Source organism: Strix aluco, chromosome 14 (assembly GCF_031877795.1).
Source record: "Strix aluco isolate bStrAlu1 chromosome 14, bStrAlu1.hap1, whole genome shotgun sequence".
NCBI lineage: Eukaryota > Metazoa > Chordata > Aves > Strigiformes > Strigidae > Strix > Strix aluco.
Genome location: NC_133944.1, coordinates 2,669,130 through 2,686,729, shown reverse-complemented (window position 1 = coordinate 2,686,729; position 17,600 = coordinate 2,669,130). Strand labels below are relative to the sequence as shown.

General features: G+C 48.6%; 1 protein-coding gene across 1 annotated transcript in view; it reads right to left on the bottom strand.

The window, feature by feature from the left end:
- Window positions 1-580: 580 nt before the first annotated feature.
- Window positions 581-17,600, bottom strand: part of SLC7A5 (solute carrier family 7 member 5) — a 41,204-nt gene continuing 24,184 nt past the window's right edge. Inside the window, exons 3-10 of the mRNA XM_074840143.1 lie at window positions 15,463-15,568; window positions 14,109-14,153; window positions 12,571-12,694; window positions 11,462-11,565; window positions 10,573-10,669; window positions 10,063-10,212; window positions 8,734-8,911; window positions 581-6,840 (exon numbers count right to left, since the gene is read on the bottom strand). Coding sequence (XP_074696244.1) covers window positions 6,785-6,840; window positions 8,734-8,911; window positions 10,063-10,212; window positions 10,573-10,669; window positions 11,462-11,565; window positions 12,571-12,694; window positions 14,109-14,153; window positions 15,463-15,568 — 860 coding nt within the window. The 3' untranslated portion in view covers window positions 581-6,784. The remainder of the gene's footprint in view (window positions 6,841-8,733; window positions 8,912-10,062; window positions 10,213-10,572; window positions 10,670-11,461; window positions 11,566-12,570; window positions 12,695-14,108; window positions 14,154-15,462; window positions 15,569-17,600) is intronic.

Below are 17,600 nucleotides of genomic sequence, written 5' to 3'. Positions count from 1 at the left end.
CCAGCCTGTCCTCACAGGGGAGGTGCTCCAGCCCCCCAAGCATCTTTGTGGCCTCCTCTGGCCCTGCTCGAGCAGGTCTGTGTCCTTCTGATGTTGGGAGCCCCGGAGCTGGACACACGAGAGCGGAGTAGAGGGGGCAAATCCCCTCCCTCGACCTGCTGGCCACACTGCTCTTGACGCAGCCCAGATCACTTTCCCCATATTAAGTTTGATACCTTCCTGCTGTTAAGACATGTTATTTTGGCTGCAAGCTTTTACCAGCAGCATCTCTGTCATATAACCATGCAGATACACCCTGGGCCTTGGGACATCCATCTTCTGCTCCCACCTCTTGCCCAAAGCTCACCCACTTACCCATTCCCTTAGTTTTAACACATGCAAAATCAGGAACAGTAACTAGAATTTAAAAAGAAGGATGGTGACAGAGGGATGGATGCTGCCATTGCTAAGCTTCGCTCCTAGTCCTGTCTGCAAGAGGAACACTTGGAAACCCGGGGCTCAGGTGCCCGTGGATGTGGGATAAACAAGGCAACCTTTTGCAAAATAAAAATTTTAGAAGCAAAGACCAGCAACAAGAGAGTTGTAATTCAGCTGTCTTTGTTAAAAAAACAAAACAAAACAACAACCCAAAACATAGAACAACCCAAACATTTAACAGATTTGTTAACCACAGACATAAAAGAATCAAGAAATACTACAAAAAATACATTGCAGGAGACATCTTGTTTTACAAGGCAATTTGATTAAGTTACTACTGGCTGACCAGCACTCAGTCAGTCGTGGAATAGCTGTGTTGACAGGAACACAAACATTGTAAATAGACAGTGCTTACTGTAGAAGTATTAAGACTAAAAGATATTTACCCCTTAAAATAAATAGAATGTCATCTACAGCAACATTTAAATTAGTAAAATATTTTTAAAGCAACCAAATATAACAAAATTGTAAATCAGATCTAGATTTTCTTCTGTATGTTAAGATCCTTTTTTTCTGTGTTTTTAAAAAAACCAACAAAAATACGAACTTTAGAAGAAAGGTATCTCTGAAAAGTCAGATTATTCACTAGAAGTGAATTTCACCCTCCTTTTGTTCTGCGGGGCAGCGCAAGGTCTGGGTACCACAAGGTCTGGGTACCACTTAAAATTCTTCCTTCGCAAGGATTTAGGTGGGACGTGGACCTCACCCTGTCCTCTGAACAAATAAGGACTTTTTTTTCCCAAAATGTGAAATTCATCCCAGCGCAGGAGACGCAGCCAGACCCCACAGTGCCACGTCCTGCTGCCTGGGATGCAGGAGAGCATCTGAGCACTTGCGGAGCCCCTGCGCCGAGATGAACGTCACCCAGCGGGAATAATTTAGGTGTAGATATAAAGTCTCTTTTAGGCCATTTAAAAATTAATTCAATAGTTAAAAAAATATTTTTTTTTCCTCCTTAACACTTCAACAGCTGGAGGAAGCAACACCCCTTCTCACGCAAAGAACAGGGGACTAAAAGCAAAGAAATAATCCTCTGGACATCGGTTACTTAAGGGTGACTGAACCCGAGCCACGTGTCCTACCACTACATCACGCGGGCGAGAGCATCTGCACCGAACTGGGAGCTCTTGGTTCCATCAAGCCCAGCAGCATCCCATGCATCCCCCACTCCCCACCAGCTGCTAGTTCCAGTTCAGACTGTGTAAACTGGGAAGAAACTTCTCAAGTACAAGCAAAAGTAACTTAAGGCCGGCCAGCTGTAACTCCTCAAGAGCCACCAGAAATGAAGAGCCCCTTGAGCATCCCCCAACGCCGAGGCCTTGTGGGATGCCCTGGCACTGGCCAGATCCCCGGCGGAGGCGCGGGAGCAGATTCCCATCACCGCAGGGAGCCAGCTGCTGCGCTCCCTGGTTGGCAGCCAAGTGTGGCCAGCTTCAGCCACGCCGGCCCAGCCCGCAGCCTGAGACACTCGCTGGGCTCCCAGGGCCAGCACAAGGCTGCGATTCAGTCTGCGGGGCTGTGCCGAGGTCGCGGCGCCGGCCGGCAGACCTCAGTGCAAGCCCTGGGGGGAACCGGAGCCGTCTCAACCCTGGGCTGCCCTTTCCCAAACTGCAGGAGGAAGCTTTGTTCCAGCTCTTTCTCAATGGCCAATGTTGCCTTCCCCTTTGATGTCATTAGAAATGGAGTTGTGCAACTGGTTGATGAAAAAGCTGGCATCCCACAAGAATAGCCCCAAACAGCCAGTGTTGCGTAATGACAACATTTGGCTGTTTTCTTCTTTTTAAAAAAAAAAAATTTATTTTTTATTAAAGCCCGAGACCACTAGCCTCGCCTGAAGGCACAGGTACCTTCCCAGACTTCAGCTCACAATCACCTTCCCTGTGATTCCCTGCAGCCGGACCAGGACTCTGCCACTGCAAACATATCTCCATGGTTGGGAAATCGTGGCTGTGGGGATCCGCTCTTGGGGCAGACCCACAGCGGAGGAGCCCATGGAGGAGCCCAATTTATTCCCCTGCCTGAGCCGCCCACAGGGAGAGGGCTCGGCGGGCAACAAAGCCTCTTCTCACGAGTTTCGATCCAGTTGGAAGGGTCTTTAAAGTTTGTTCAACAGTGACAGAGTCCCTTTGAACTTAGTATCCATAGAGGGTGCCATTAAAAACAAAAGCGTGTTTACCAGGACACAGTATCTGAGATGGAAAACACTGCAAATACTGCAGGAAGTTAAAAAAAAAAAAAAGAAAAAAAAAAGAGAAGAATCCACCCAGGATGACTTAAATACCCCATTTTTGGCCGGGAGCATTTTGCAGGGCCGAGCAGGGCTGGTTCCCCTCTCAGTTGGGAAGATTTCTCATTTAGAAAGAGGAACCCCATGGGTAAGGAAGCGCCTGGCTGCCGGCTCTGCACGCCCCTGCCCTACTGTTTAGCAATCCCCACGGGATGCTCTTCCATGAACACCCCCAACAACTGACTGCCTGGGAGTCTAAATACTTCAAAACAAGCTAAGAAGAGCGATAATTGAAAGGGGGGTTTAGTACAAGGACCAAGGGACTACTGTGGCACAGCCATCGCTTGCAGAAATAGCAGCCACAGCAACACGGTTGGACTCAATGATCTTAAAGGTCTTTTCCAACCTCAATGATTCTGTGATTCCACTGACACGACTGCTCTGGCTGTATTTGCAGAATACTGTCCTAGGAAATAGATCCATGTGGTACCTCGTTGAACTGTAGCTGTTTAGGAAAGTGAACTCATGGTCGCTGTGGTTCTACGTGGCCTTTGCGGTGGGTTGCAACAGGCTCGACAGAGCACAAGCAGACAGAGAAACAACAGAAAAATCCCACATCCAGTGCTGGGAACGATGAGAAATTTTCTGTGAAGTCTCTGTTGTTCCCCTCGCCCTCTGTGACACATCTCATTCCACATTTGAGGAAAATAACCAGCAAGGAAGTTTTTCATGGGGATGTATTCGCTCTTTTTCCATAGCAAAATCCAGCTGAACATGGCAAGCCCCTGGGGGCAGCAGACACTCCTGGTTGTTGATCTGAGTTACAAGCTGTCATGCTGGACAGCAGATGCTGTTAGCAGCAGTTTCACCCACTGGAGAAATTATTGTGTTTTCTTTATAAAATGAAATTCAGTTTTACCCCCTCACTCATTATCTCCCTAACTGCCAGGAAAAAATAACCCAACCTCTTACAGCCATGTCACCAAGCTCTGGTGGAGGGGAACTATCAGGGTCAATGAATCAGGGATAAAAGAAATCAAGTTTTTGAAAGGTAAACTGAGATGTGAGCTGTGGCGGACCAAATTCAACATTTTTGTCATTCTGTGCTGGTACCCGGTTCAGTTTCTTCCTACACCTCTATTGCCAGGGAGACGCTGGCGAGATCATGAAACATATGGTATCAGTGCCAGAGCCAGCAGGTTAGTACAAGAGAAAGATCTTTAGCAGCAAGTGAAAAATCATGAAAATTTATAAAGAGCAAGCAAGCGAGTTAAGGATTTAATTAAAATCAGTTAATTAATTAAAAAATATTTCTCAGTGTGACATCTCCTCTTTAAAACCAGTGTGAAAGGTTCACCAAGAGGATATTGCTTAGTGATGGTCTTCATCACTGATGAAACTCATTTAGAGATGTGTCCAAACCAAGCAATCCCCACTCTGGGAGATCTGGACCCATTTCTGAGCTCTTTGTGGATTGGGCTTGAGTGCTAATTTACATCAGATTGAGGGGGCTGAGAGTTGAAATCCCTTCTCTTCGCATCACAAGTAATTCTGCTGGTATATGTCAGCACTGAGAGCCCCTGCGCTGAACCCAGGCCCTGCACTGCAGCCAAAAAACCTGCAGACCAAGTGGAAGGTGACAGACTGAGGTTCTCTGTCCATGAAACAAGTCCAGCATAAGCAGTGATTTCCCATTGCTACCCTGCCAAAACATCTCAGCCTTCAGCTGGAAGAGGATTCCAAAAATTTGAGTTCAGGTTTTATGGTTCACGACCTTATTTTTATGCAAATGCCTCTCCACAGGCACTGGATCTGAGATGCTCCAATTCATTGCACATAGGTCCCTGAACAGCCAGGCACTGGCCATAAACTTTGGGTTCTTCTGCGCTGTAGATACACCCAAACCAGCTGCAACTCTCCACGGGTTAACTTACCTCCAGGAGAGCTCGACACTAACCCCTGTGAAGTGGCACCTGAGCTGGCCTGGGCATCTCTACACTGTGCTGCCATGGAATAAACAACCTGACAGCAAAAGTTTTCAGCGTGATGATTGTCTCACCTATTCCTCCTGCACTGCCTCAAAGCAAAGCCGCGTGGTTGGCAAAGCAATAGCAAAGAGCTGCACATAGACACTCGTTGACACAGCCACGGTCATTGTCACACACTTAAACAGAAGCTGCCACCTGCTATAACACACTTTTTTTTTTTGCTAAAGAACTTAAAAGGACAAAGCATGAGCTAGTACCATTGGTGTCCTTAATGCCTCTTCATCCAAAATAACTCTACGCTATGAGGAGAATCCAGTGGAAAGCATTAGCTCTTGGAGGATCCTGGCTTCCAAACAGCTTAGTTTACAAAAGTATTGAGGAGAAAAAGTAGTTCAACAACCCATTTGCACAAAGCACAAGCACACAGAAGATCTGTAACAGAGACTGAAGCAGCTCACTTGTGGGGAAAAGATGCTTTTGATTTCCGACTATCACCTTGAGCGCAGACGCATAATGAGCAAATTGTTCAAGAATTGCAGTTTTGCTGAAAAGGTGATGCTTTCGACCAAAAAAAAGCAATGTGTTCCAAAGAGGACAGTTTGGACTACTTGGGAACTAGAGGAATTTTGGTGGGCTCAGGGGATGGCACTGCACCACCCACAACAGCAAAATAAGATTTCACATGCGGATCACGGTTTATGCTCAAAGACCACTCCCTGAACGGAGGGTGTCGGGGCGGGGGGGCTCCTCACCAAGCCAAACCTGAGGCTGTGGTTTTGCACGAAGGAGGACCAGGCCCCCGTCCCTGCTTCTTAGAGCAAAACAGACCATCTACAGCAGACTGAGATTAAAGCCAGGCTCCAGCCATCCGGGGGGGGACATCTGCCCTTTTCTACACCCCCCCAGACCCAGTTGGTCCCATCCCCACTGCACGTTCTAGAAGAGACACAGCGTAACGAAGGGCGCAGCGACGGGCAATGCACACACAGACCCCCGGGAACGAGTCAAGGGAATCCCACCCTTATGTTCTTTTTGCAAATAGTTTAAGGGGCAAACGTGAATCACACGGTGGGCAACGAACAGGGCCATTTGGAGCACATGATGTTGCTCATCCCATGCTGGATCATAGCCTAGCTACAGGAAAACATGGAGTGAGCAAGCCGAGGACTCGGCCTTCTGCTAATTGCAATTCCCTGGGTTTATCAGAAGGAACTTCACCCTCAGGCCTGCACCTGCCCCAGTGCTAATTCACAGGGCCACGGGATGGGCATTGCGGTGAAGAGCATCCCGGAGGACCGGCTCAATAGCAGGGAGATGGCTTGGATCTGAGAGTTAAAAGCCAGACAGTGGCAGGGGACCCCGCGTGCTCTAGTCAGGAACGCAGTGAAAGTCAGATGAGGCCTCCCCACATCATTTCTCTGACACTAATTTTGCTCTGCCTCGTCTCCTGTAAGTCACTGCCAGTGGACAGAGTCCACAGCATCCAGCAGCATGTATTTTGGTATGAGTTTATGTGTGTGTGTGAGCGTGTGAGCCAACATCAGCCACCCCTCGCTTCACAACCACCCCCCCTGGACCAGGTAAGACAGGTAGGCTGGGCTCAGGACCACCCTGCAGCTCTGTGACTGTCCCAGCCCCAGACACAGGCACGTTTGTACAGCTGGGAACACTCAAACTGGGCTCATGAGCAGATTCGCTGTCATCTGGGGGATCCCAGGCCCAAACTGAGTAAGCCTACACAGAACTGAAGTACAGCCCTCAGTGTCACACACACACACACAGATGCTGATTGAACTCGCTGCTGCCAGACAGGCAGGACCCCTTTGAAGCTGCCGTCAGGAATTCCTCCTCTTGGCCCACGTTTGTACCAAGAACTTCTCATCGCAGGGTTGCTCATCTGCCAGGCTAAAAGGTGGCGACGGAGGGGCTAGAGGAGGCAAGGCAGAGCCAGGGGCATGGTGTCAGACGTGAAGCAGCTCCGACGGGGTGCTCCAGTGCCTAGGTTTCGTTTATGAGGGATCAGAAGCGTTTTCTCCTTGTGTCGTCTTAATATTGTGCGTTTCCTCAAGCTGAATGTCTCTGCTTTTCCTGCTTATGATTCTTGCGGAACCACTTCCATCAGTTTCTGGCACAGGACTGTTGCAGAGACTACGGGGAAGAAAGCAAAGGACAGGTCAGAGATCACACGCAGGGGCCCAACATACATCTTGATCTCAGTTCACAATCCTCTGCCTCAAAAGGGCTGACCCATTCGCCTCCCCACCGTGGTTCCAAGCAAGATTAGCCCAAAGGCAATTTAAGACTTGAAAGCAAATGAGCTGCAGGCTACTCTCTCTCTCTCCTCACGCCCAGAACTGAGACACGTAACACTGGGAGCTTTGCGAGGATGTTGTACTGCCCCGAGAGAGGCTCTGGCACTTCTTGACACCAGTTTCTAATTGCACAGCAATATGGGAACTACGTTGGGATGCCAGAACTGCAAGCAGCCAAAACTGAGTCAGGCACAAGAGCAGGAATGGGCAGAGAAAATATGAGCCAGTGCTTTTTATTTCCTGTTTTGAAAACCTCGGCTGTATGTGCACACAGCTTCTTTAAAGGCCTGAGGACCCAGGGCAGAACCAACTCGGCATCCTGAACACAAGGCAAGGTCCACTGCCTTGCACAGAGCAGGTGAAGAGCAAAGGAGGCATTTCAGACACAAGTTTGCACAGGAAGGGTGCTAAACTGAAGTAACTTTTTTTTCCTACCCATTACTTTTGGTGGCTAGTACCCAAACACACCTGTGCTTTCCGCTGCTTCACTGTGTGTTTGGAGATCACGAGATGGTCCTGCCAGGTAAAGCTAACACTAATTCTAAATACCCACAAAGTCAAACTCAGATCAGTTGGTGATCAAATTATCTGCAATAGATGAATATGCACATGTGTTTAAAGTTCATATGTTTCTAACAGGACATTTGCAGAATTATCATTCGGTGTTCCCAGAATATTTTCTATATTCTCCTTACAAGCCTTTGGTGGTGGAAAACAATTAATATGGTAATTTGCCACCCAGGCACTGCAGAAACGGCTTTTCCAGGAACTGGGCCTAATACTCAGAATGAAAAAGTGAATGTGAGAGAGAGAGAGAGAGAGAGAGAGAGAGAGAGAGAGACGGGCGAAAAAAAAGAATAACAAGTGCTGAGTACTGTTGAAAGCCTTTTTCTTCTTCATAAAAAGCATCCAGCTAAGGCTGGGCATTTCTACTTGTCTGCTTTTCTAGGTCAGCCTGTTGTATGAGAGCTGGGAGGCAGATGGTGGAGTTTAGTTACTTGGACAACACGGATTGACTTTCTTGATTCAGTTGTTCAGACAGAGGTTACATGTGCCAAGCACAACCTCTCCATCCCTTCAAAACACACCGTGGTGTAGTGTCAGCTGTTGGAAAACCTTATATGAAGATACCTTAAAAATAAACCTTGCAAGAGAAAATGTCCAGGGGATTTTCCCCTCCCTCTGCTCTGCTGCCACATTTTGATGCCAAGGAGAGCTTTGACTGGATCAGAAATGTTAGCACAGGCTAGGTGATGGATTGGGATTAATTACGAATTTTCAGCAGACAAATTGAGGCCAACTGTGCTCAGACTGTTATGCTGTTACTTATTTTCCCTTCCTACATCACTAGAAAGTGATTCTCTGCTGACAAAAGGCTTGACCCTGTGCTTTTACAGGAGGCTGAAGAAAGGCAGCAATGTGCTCAGCAAATTACGCTCCACTGCATAACAGCAACCTGTTTGCCAAGATGAAAAAATACCTCATGGTATTTGGTCCAAACTTTGCAAATATTGCAAGTCAGGGTGCGTTTTGGGTGCTTGGTAGGTGAGGTAATCATCAGGTTAAAACTTGTTACCGTTAAAGAAGAATTGATCAGAGCCAAGACGTTGGAAGCCTCCACTACACGGAGGAGAGCCAGTGCTACCAGCTGTAGCGTGCTCACTGGGAAGCTGCTATTTTTGGAGCAAAAGCCAAGGCTGTACCCTTGGTCTTCACTGGTAACACTTACAGATGCCTTGGAGAACCCACTTGGGCTTGTTTTGCCACCAGACCCCGAAGAAGTAAACAGGGATCCCACTGAAGATGATGGCAAAGCCAATCGCACATTCCTTCGGCGTCATCCAGAAGGACACAGCAATGAGGAACAAGCAGGCCAGGATGAAGAAAACGGGCAGGCAGATGTTCACCTAAAGAAGGACCCAAGAAGAGGTTAAAGGTTGTATCTGGGGAACAGGGTGTGCTTTCCAGTGAATTTTCTCTAGCTGTACAGCCTGGGGAAGGAAGGAGTTCACGTTCCACTGCAGACCCCCGTGTGGATGGTGCTCCTGTCTGTCCCAGTGCTCTGAACAAGGGGACCGTGACCTTGAGCTGCCACGGGGAAGGCATTGATTTAAGCAGTGCTCTCCATCAACCCTGGAGAAAACAGACATAGGCCAACACTTAACACGTACATTTAAAACCAGCAAAACAAAGCACGGAGGTGTGGCTTGCCAAGAGCCACGAGCCCTTCTCAGCACCCTTTTTTTTGATCCTCATTCCATCCTTGAATGATTCCTTATAAAAAGCACCTGTACCAACAGCATCAAATTCAGCAGCAAGCACAGCACAAGCCGTAGCATCTTCACGGCAGTTTCTCAGGGGACTCGGGCTACACAGCTCCAAGCAGGGCACCCGCTGAGAGCAGCCCAGCTTTTTGAAGAAAAAAACAAAAAATAAAACACCCTGCAAAGAGTTACTTCGGGAAGGCACTGGTACAGATCTGTCAGTCTGATCCTCTCTGGCTGCCGGTTGCCTGGCAGAGACCTGAGTGTGCTGGGGGATGAGTGAGAAACATGCCTTTAAGAAAGGCAGACACGCTTGTAGCTGACATGATCTTGGCCTCCTCCCAGATGGGACATGGTACTGCCAAGCTGGCCAAGGACAAAGAGAACAAAGTTCTCATCTCTGCAGGCGTGGGTTTGTCTGCTTTATTAAAAAACTATTTTAAGTGAATTCCATGATGGTACAGAGTGTTTCACCGAGGGCCACAGCCTATGATTTGTCCTGGGGAATATGTTAGTCATGGAGAGCTTCCCACTGGGCTACCCCACCAGAACACCCCAGAGCCCCCCTTCACTCTGACGTCCCCATGGTCATGGCAGCTCTTCATCCTCCTTGCACTGGCAGATTTCTGTGCAGCAGGGACGCCTGTGTTAGCTACAGCACAACATTTTTCCTGTACACTTGCAATCCCAGCCCCTCTTCCATGCAGGACAAGCAGCCGAACTCGCTGAACCTTTCCTGAGGTGCTGAGAAGGGACTCAGGGAGGACCTGCCACAATTACCACACAGTTCTCACCTTGATGGGCCTTTCCAGCTCTGGCTTCTTGTAACGCAGCCACATCATGCCAATGATGGCCAGAGCCACGCACAGCCAGTTGAAGAAGCTGAAGAAGTTGATGACTGAGAAAATGTTGTTGGAGAAGGCATAGAGCAGGGTCATGACGCACTGCATCCAGAAAAAAAAAAGCCATTAGCAAAGGGAGTAGGCAAAACCACGGATGTTACAACACTAAATACAGGTATTTTAGAAGAACTACCCGCTAGGAAAAGAATGACGTTAATGATTTTTTTACTTATTTAAGCTATTTTCAATTGGTGGCTGGACCGATGTCAAAACAGAAGTGGAATATGAGGATACGATGAGAAGGAGAAGGGTCTACCCTCTCCTTTAGGTGCATGCAGGGCTGGCTGTGTCTGGAGGGGGTGCCCAAGCAGCCCCCACCTCCAACCACCCTGATGGGATCCTACCCCCAGCCCGTTTCTCAATACCAGGTCAATGCTCATCACCACAGCCCCAGGTGCTTACCGTAAAGATGAGGGACGGCACAGGAGTGAGGAGCCTGGGGTGAATCATAGACAGGATGGAAGGCAAGTGTCCTTCTCGGGATCCCACGAAGAACAGCCTGAGGTGGGGGAGACAGAGCAGTTATCATCTCTGCAATCCTCAGCCCTGGGCTGGGGTTTGTCTTCAGCACAAAACAAGTGGGGACAGCCCAAGCTGAGCCTAGAGAGGGCTGAGGCAGCAAGTCTGGAATGCCCAGGCTCCACGCAGGTTTTCCACCTCAGTGGTGCCTTGCCCCACGCCAGCCCTGCCCTTTTGCTATCACCGGTTCAGGAGTGGGGCCCTCCAGGGTCAGACCCCAGCACGGGGTGTTCTGCACATACACAGTGGAAAGTCCCTGTCTTAGAAGGAAGGCTGGAGATGGACAAGGAATGCAAGAAAAGACGTATTTATATCCTTTCTGGAGAGAGCAATTAAGTGACTTTCCTAAGACAACCTGGGAGATGTGTGTCAGAGCTGGAACCAGCTCAGTCCCTGTCCTGCCTTGTCCTTTCTCCCCTTTCTGGAGGGATTCTCAGCCCTGAAGTTTCATAACTTTCTGCTTTTCATTAAAGACACTTTCTCAGGCAACATCACTGAGCCCCAAGCCTGTGTTTGTTTATGTTCTAATAACTTCAACAGGACTTTGCCTGAGGAACAGAAGACTAAGACCATTGAAAGGGTTTCCTTTAAACTGGATATGGTTTTAAAGTCTTACTTTTTTTTTTTTTTTTTTCTCCACATTCCCCACATGGCCTCCAGACTCTTTAGACTTTGTGTCTACCCACAGCCACTCTTTGGAGGACAACTCCAAATAAAGAGGCATTAAGCATGACTTGTTACCAAAAACCACAAAATTGAGCAAGAAACCTACCGGGAAGAAGTGAAGAGAGATCCATTAACAGATCCAAAGCACGATAAGCCAACAAAGACGGGTATGATCCAGGACATGACGCCAAGGTGGTAGTTCCCAAAATCCTAAATGCGGGGCCACAAGACAAGATATTTCACACCCAGAATGTCCAAAAGAAGAAAATCCTAAATGTGGGGCCACAAGACAAGGTATTTCACACCCAGAATGTCCAAAAGAACTCACAGCTGCCTACAGAGACTTAGTATTTGTAGAAATCTGAACAAATGACATGGCCTAGTGCCAAAGCTGTTACGGAGTTTTCCATGTTGCCATTTGCTGCTCCTCCTTCCTGAAAAAGCGTATTGTGGAATTGCAAAAAAATCAGCAGCAAGACCTGGAGATGTGGTTTTATATCACAAACTGCTTCACTGCAGTTTGATGCCAACACTATTATACTGATTTCAAGACTTGCAAAGGCACACAACTAGAGTGATGCGACCAGGGCTGGCATCTCCAGTAACTCAGCACCACGTAGGTGCAGGCTGGAATGGGGGCTTGGTACTAACCCGAAGGATGGAGCATCATCACCTGCATGGCGCAGACCAACTTCTCCTGGATTGGGAGATGCCCCTTGAAGCACTGACCCATCCTGGTCCCACTCAGTTTACAAGGTCATCCCATGCTGCTCACTTCTGAAGCAACCAGGATTTCTGACCGCAGTGGCATTTTAATTAATAGAAGTATTATTTTTCGCTCTTAATTAAAACAAGGAAGATACAGAGAGAGAGAACAATCTAGTTCAGCATTGACTGAATGACCTTTTCCCATAAATATCACGCTCTGGTAACTGATGATAAGTCATGAGGCCAGCAGCAACCTTGTGTGTTTATGAATTAAGAGCAGTGCTAACTGACTGCCCACCCTCACTACTGTCTGTGATTAATCCCACTTGGTATCACACTGTTCTTCCCTGCTCCCGTCACAGTTGCCTTTATCTCCTGTCAAACATCAGCTTTTTTGTAAGCAGCCCTGATCAGCCTGGAACAAACTAGATGTATGCAGAGATTGTAAGTCTGATTTAACCAGCCCTGGAAAACAGATGAATCGCATCAGAAATGCAGCTATCTTACCACAGCCACGGCTTCGGACGTCAGCATCTGGTCCGTCGACAGGGTCGTGAAGTAAGCCAAGTTTGTCAGCACGTAAACCAGAGTGACTACAGGTAGCGAGATGATGATAGCCAGAGGCAGGTTTCTATGAAGAAAACATAAATCGTAATGGAGCGCTGCACTTCAGAGAAGAGAGCTCTTGATGCTGTGGGTTGGCGGCCCATGCTGCAGCCCTCACTTAAAGTCAGCTTGAGCCATTCTGCTCTTCTTTGGCTCTTCAGCATGTCCAGTTTTCCAGCCACACGCTGCTCCCCTGAGAGAGGAGAAGATGCCCCCATGGGAACAGCCTGGAGGGTGGCAGATGTAGGGTGGAGGATTATGGCAAAAGGGACTTTTTGCATGGAGAGACTCTGGCTGTCTGGGCAAGCAGTAATCCAAGACCATGCAAAGGCAATTAATTAAAAATAACTCCCCATGGCTCTTGCTAGCCAGTGGCATCAGCACATGTATTCTCTTCTGGACAAAGGCGAAGTGTTTGTGCAGGTGGGTTTCTTGTGGGAGAAGGGAACGTCAGGGATTTGGTGGGCAGTTTTTAGGCTGTAACTCTGTGCAGCTGGCTGGACTGATGAAACTCAAAGAAAATGAGTTCAGACACAGTCTGAGTGGGTCTGTAAAGCCGAGGCTGTGTTGGTACAAATTTGCCTTTCCAAATAGTCTAACTTCATTTGCGAATGGAAACTGAAAAAGGAAACCCTGCTTGATGCCATGTATAATTGGTCTAGTGGAGCTCAAAGCCACAGGAGGAGAGAGTCAAATACCATGACTGCATTCAGAAGACACGAAAATAATTGCAAACTGCAAAAACCTTTTTATAACTCTGTTTGTCAAGGAAAGGGCATATCCAGTCTTATGCTTCCCAGCAGGCACTAATCACTGCCAGGGCCAGCCAGGAATGGGTTCTTGCACAAGTGACCCTGAAGCTTGTATCGACAGCGCCTCACAGGCACCTTCCCTATGAGCAAAAATGATTTATCGACAACGATTTGCAAAAATGATTTATCAGCAAAAAGTTATTTATCACCACCTGCTTTGGGGTGGCTCACCCTCACCTCACCAGGTCCCCTGCGTAACCCTGAAAGGCAACAAGCAGTGCAGAAGGAGGCTATTGCTCAACAGAAGAGGAAGAGCACGTGACAAACATATGTACACACAAATACTCTCATGGGAGTTTACACAGGATGGTAATAAGGCCGTGAGTGCTTCTTCCTTGCCTATAATTCAGAGAGGTGCCATGTCAAGGAAGCAGGACTTTCCAACAACACTGATAATATTAGCAGTACAGAAAAGCAGTGTAAACAACTGCCCTTCTCATACAGAGATTATTATTCCCCTTCCTCTATTCCAGGGAGGAATAATACCAATAATTTATCTCGTTTTCTATTTCCCTAGAAAAAGACCTTGGCTTCTGGGCTGATCTGCCTGTTACAGGCACGAGGAAGGGGCTTCCCCAGATCAAGAGGCTTTCCTCCCAGGGAAGTCATCGCAGGACACACACCTACCTGTAGGGATTGATCATCTCTTCCGTAACAAAATTCAAGTAATTCCTGTAATTTAAAAAGAATGGTGGTTAATTCTGGTTAGTCCATGGAATAAACAAAGCCCTTATTCTTAGTCCTCTACAAGGGAATTTCGGGAGGGGTAGAGAGACTGACACCTGCGGTAAAACCTGTGATGGCTGATGCCCAGTCCGACAGCTACAGCACAAACCCTGCAAAGCACAAGCCCTGGGGGGTGCTGGTGGATCCAGCACCCCATGCTGGCAGCTCCCCTGCAAGAGGAGGGGTGACTGCAGGTGAAGAGCTGCACCCACCCGTGACAGGGCCACCTCTCTAGGCAACAAGGAGGGCTGTAACTGGCCTGTTTTCACAGAATCATCGAGGTTGGAAAAGCCCTTGAAGCTCCTCCAGTCCAACCATGAACCTCACACTGACGGTTCCCAACTCCACCAGATCCCTCAGCGCTGGGTCAACCCGACTCTTCAACCCCTCCAGGGATGGGGACTCCCCCCCTGCCCTGGGCAGCCCATTCCAACGCCCAACAACCCCTTCTGCAAAGAAATCCTTCCTAAGAGCCAGTCTGACCCTGCCCTGGCGCAGCTTGAGGCCATTCCCTCTTGTCCTGGCGCTGGTTCCTTGGCTCAAGAGACTCATCCCCCCTCTCTGCACCCTCCTGTCAGGGAGTTGTAGAGGGCCATGAGGTCTCCCCTCAGCCTCCTCTTCTCCAGACTAAACCCCCCCAGTTCCCTCAGCCGCTCCCCATCACACCTGTGCTCCAGACCCTGCACCAGCTCCGTTGCCCTTCTCTGGACACGCTCGAGCCATTCAATGGCCTTTTTGGAGTGAGGGGCCCAAAACTGAACCCACTCATCGAGGGGCGGCCTCACCAGTGCTGAGTCCAGGGGTAAGATCCCTTCCAGCAAATTCACTTCACAGCAAATTGAGCAGGGCCCTTCTGATTCCAAGTGCTCAACAGGACTGATAAAGAGCTTTAATTTGGTGCTCCAAGTAATCTGCTGCCATGTAGCACATCTCTCCTCTGCGAGCTAAACCCACCCTGCTGTCTTCTCTTACTACACCGAGGAGCTGCACGAAGCATCATGGTGCCTCATCACCCACCCTCTGCTGCTGCTTCTAAATCCCATCATGACCTCCACTTACTCCTGCTTCTGTGTCCTGGCTGGAACCGGGGTGTGAAGTACGACTGTTAACATTACTAGGCAAACCCAAAGCATCTGCCTCATTGCCCTGGTTACAAGAAAGACTTGGAAAGTCCTGGGCCACACTCCTCCTGCAGACATAATCTAGGGGAAAAGGAATGCACTATAGTATTTAGCACTTTTCAGTGGAATCTTACCATCCTCCATAGGCAAAGAGGCCGCTGTACAAAGCTAAGACGATGTTCCCCACGCCTACTTTTGTGCCTTCGAAGGAGTGCTCAGGAGTCAGGTTTGTCACATCACCTGCAGCAAACAAAAACGGATCAATGCAGACAAACTGTGAACCCCAAGGGCCTCCGCGGGTGTTGAAACAGAGAAACCTGGAGGCAAAAGCTGCTCTTCGGATACTTAATTGTCACACTCATGCATTTTGGGTTATGCTGGAGAGCGTGTCTACATATTTCTAGTGGGCTGATTCCTCCAGTTTTACAGTGCTTAGTTCATCTGGAGTAAAGCCCCAAATATACTTGTCTTGAGAAACCAGTCGTTACTGAGAGCTCAGCCTCTCCCACACTGCAACCTGCTATCACCAAGGTAATCTCCCAGATATTGCCCTGCGAAGAAAAGGTTCTGGGGACCTTCCTGCTGGAAGATGCTATGAAAACAGATATTGTCACATTGTCCTCTCGACTGAAAGCTGCTTTCATTCGATAAAAACCCAGGATTTCCTCCACTTCCACCAACCACCCCATAAAGCAGAAACCCAGGATTTCCTCTGGTCCCACCAGCCACCTGATAAAGCAGAGGGTTATGGCAATCCCTTTGATTGTGGGAAGTCAGGTTCTTTGAGGCCTGAATATCAGAAGCTAGCTTCTTTAGGGCTTGAATATCTAAAGTTCCTGTTATGTATCTGCTTTTGAAATAAAGAGCCATAAATAGATTGTACCTTTGGTAAGAACTCTCCCGGAGGAGCCAAGGGTTTATTTATTTTGCTTTAAAATGTTCTGCAGTTGTTTTGTTCCCTGCCTTTTGATGTGGAGCCTGGGTGTAGGCCTGGGATGGCGAAGCCACGCTCCCCTCCCTGGACCCAGCGCTCCCCTCGGTGAGGACGGAAGCGGGGAGCGAGGCAGGGTTCGGCAGGGCATGTTTGCATCCAGGGAGCCCTGTCGAAGCCCATGTGATTCCTCTTAGGGCATAGATCTTTACTAATCACCCGAGCAAATGCATCACATGGCAGTCAGCAGGGCCTGGAGCTTAACCCTTCATCTCTTAGCACAAGGTACCCAGGACATGGAGCTGGGGAAAGGAGAGGGATGCTAATACACCAGGCATTTTTCCTCTGGATGGCCTTTCTTCCCATCTCACGCTGGGAACTTTCACTCCACTGTGCCACCAAAAGCCACTTTTGCAGTGGCTGGGTAACAAATAAGGGTGCTCGGACCTTTTTGCGCCTCGCGCTCATTTTTTTAGTGGTGGAAAGGGGGACTTTTCCCCAACGGCACTATCAGTCTCCTGGTGCATCTTTCATTCATGGAACTTCTCAAGGGACTGCTCCAAATCTGTCCAGTGACACAGAGCTGCTCTGTGTGTGGGGGAGAGCTACATCTTGTCTTTCCCCGTCTCTACCCAATCCTTCAGCTCTATCCCCATCCTTTCCATCCCGGGCATTGCTCTCTTCACCTCCTTTCTCCCTCCTGCTCCTGCTGAGTCCTAACTAGGGCAAAAAGATATTCCCTGACATGGCAAAATGCTCTCTGCTCACAAAGCTTCCCAGGAAACCAGCATCCCTCTGCCTTCTTCCCTGGCCAGCCGCTATCCCATTTGCAAGGGGATGCTGTGGGTGTGAGCTGCAAAAGAGCCAGAACCAGAGCAGCAGCTCATGCACTGGGCAGCAGTGCACCCAGCACAGTTATGTCAGCAGATTTTCAAGGCTCGACTTGTCCAGGTCCCACTGCAGATTGTTCCACTGGTGTTGCCTTGTCCCTCTCCCCCAGCAGCTCCTTGCACTAGGAAGGTCTCTTCTGAATCTGCCTTGGGATATGCTGGTTGTATTGAACGTCCCTTTAGCCAATCTCCTTAGCAAAATGCACCAATACTTTTTAAAAAGTGAGGTTAGGAAATGTACACCAGGTTGTAACAGGAAAGCCAGGAAATGTAGAGAGACTGATACCATGAGGCACATTTAACCTTAATTCCTGGCTTATAGGTTCAGTCATATAATCTTAATTTAGCATTAATGCCCTGGCCTGGCTGTGAATAAAAAGGCTGAGCAGGAGGTGGGTGTGCACAGTATCACATTCTGCTGGATCCCTTGGGCTCAGCTTTACTGAGTTTA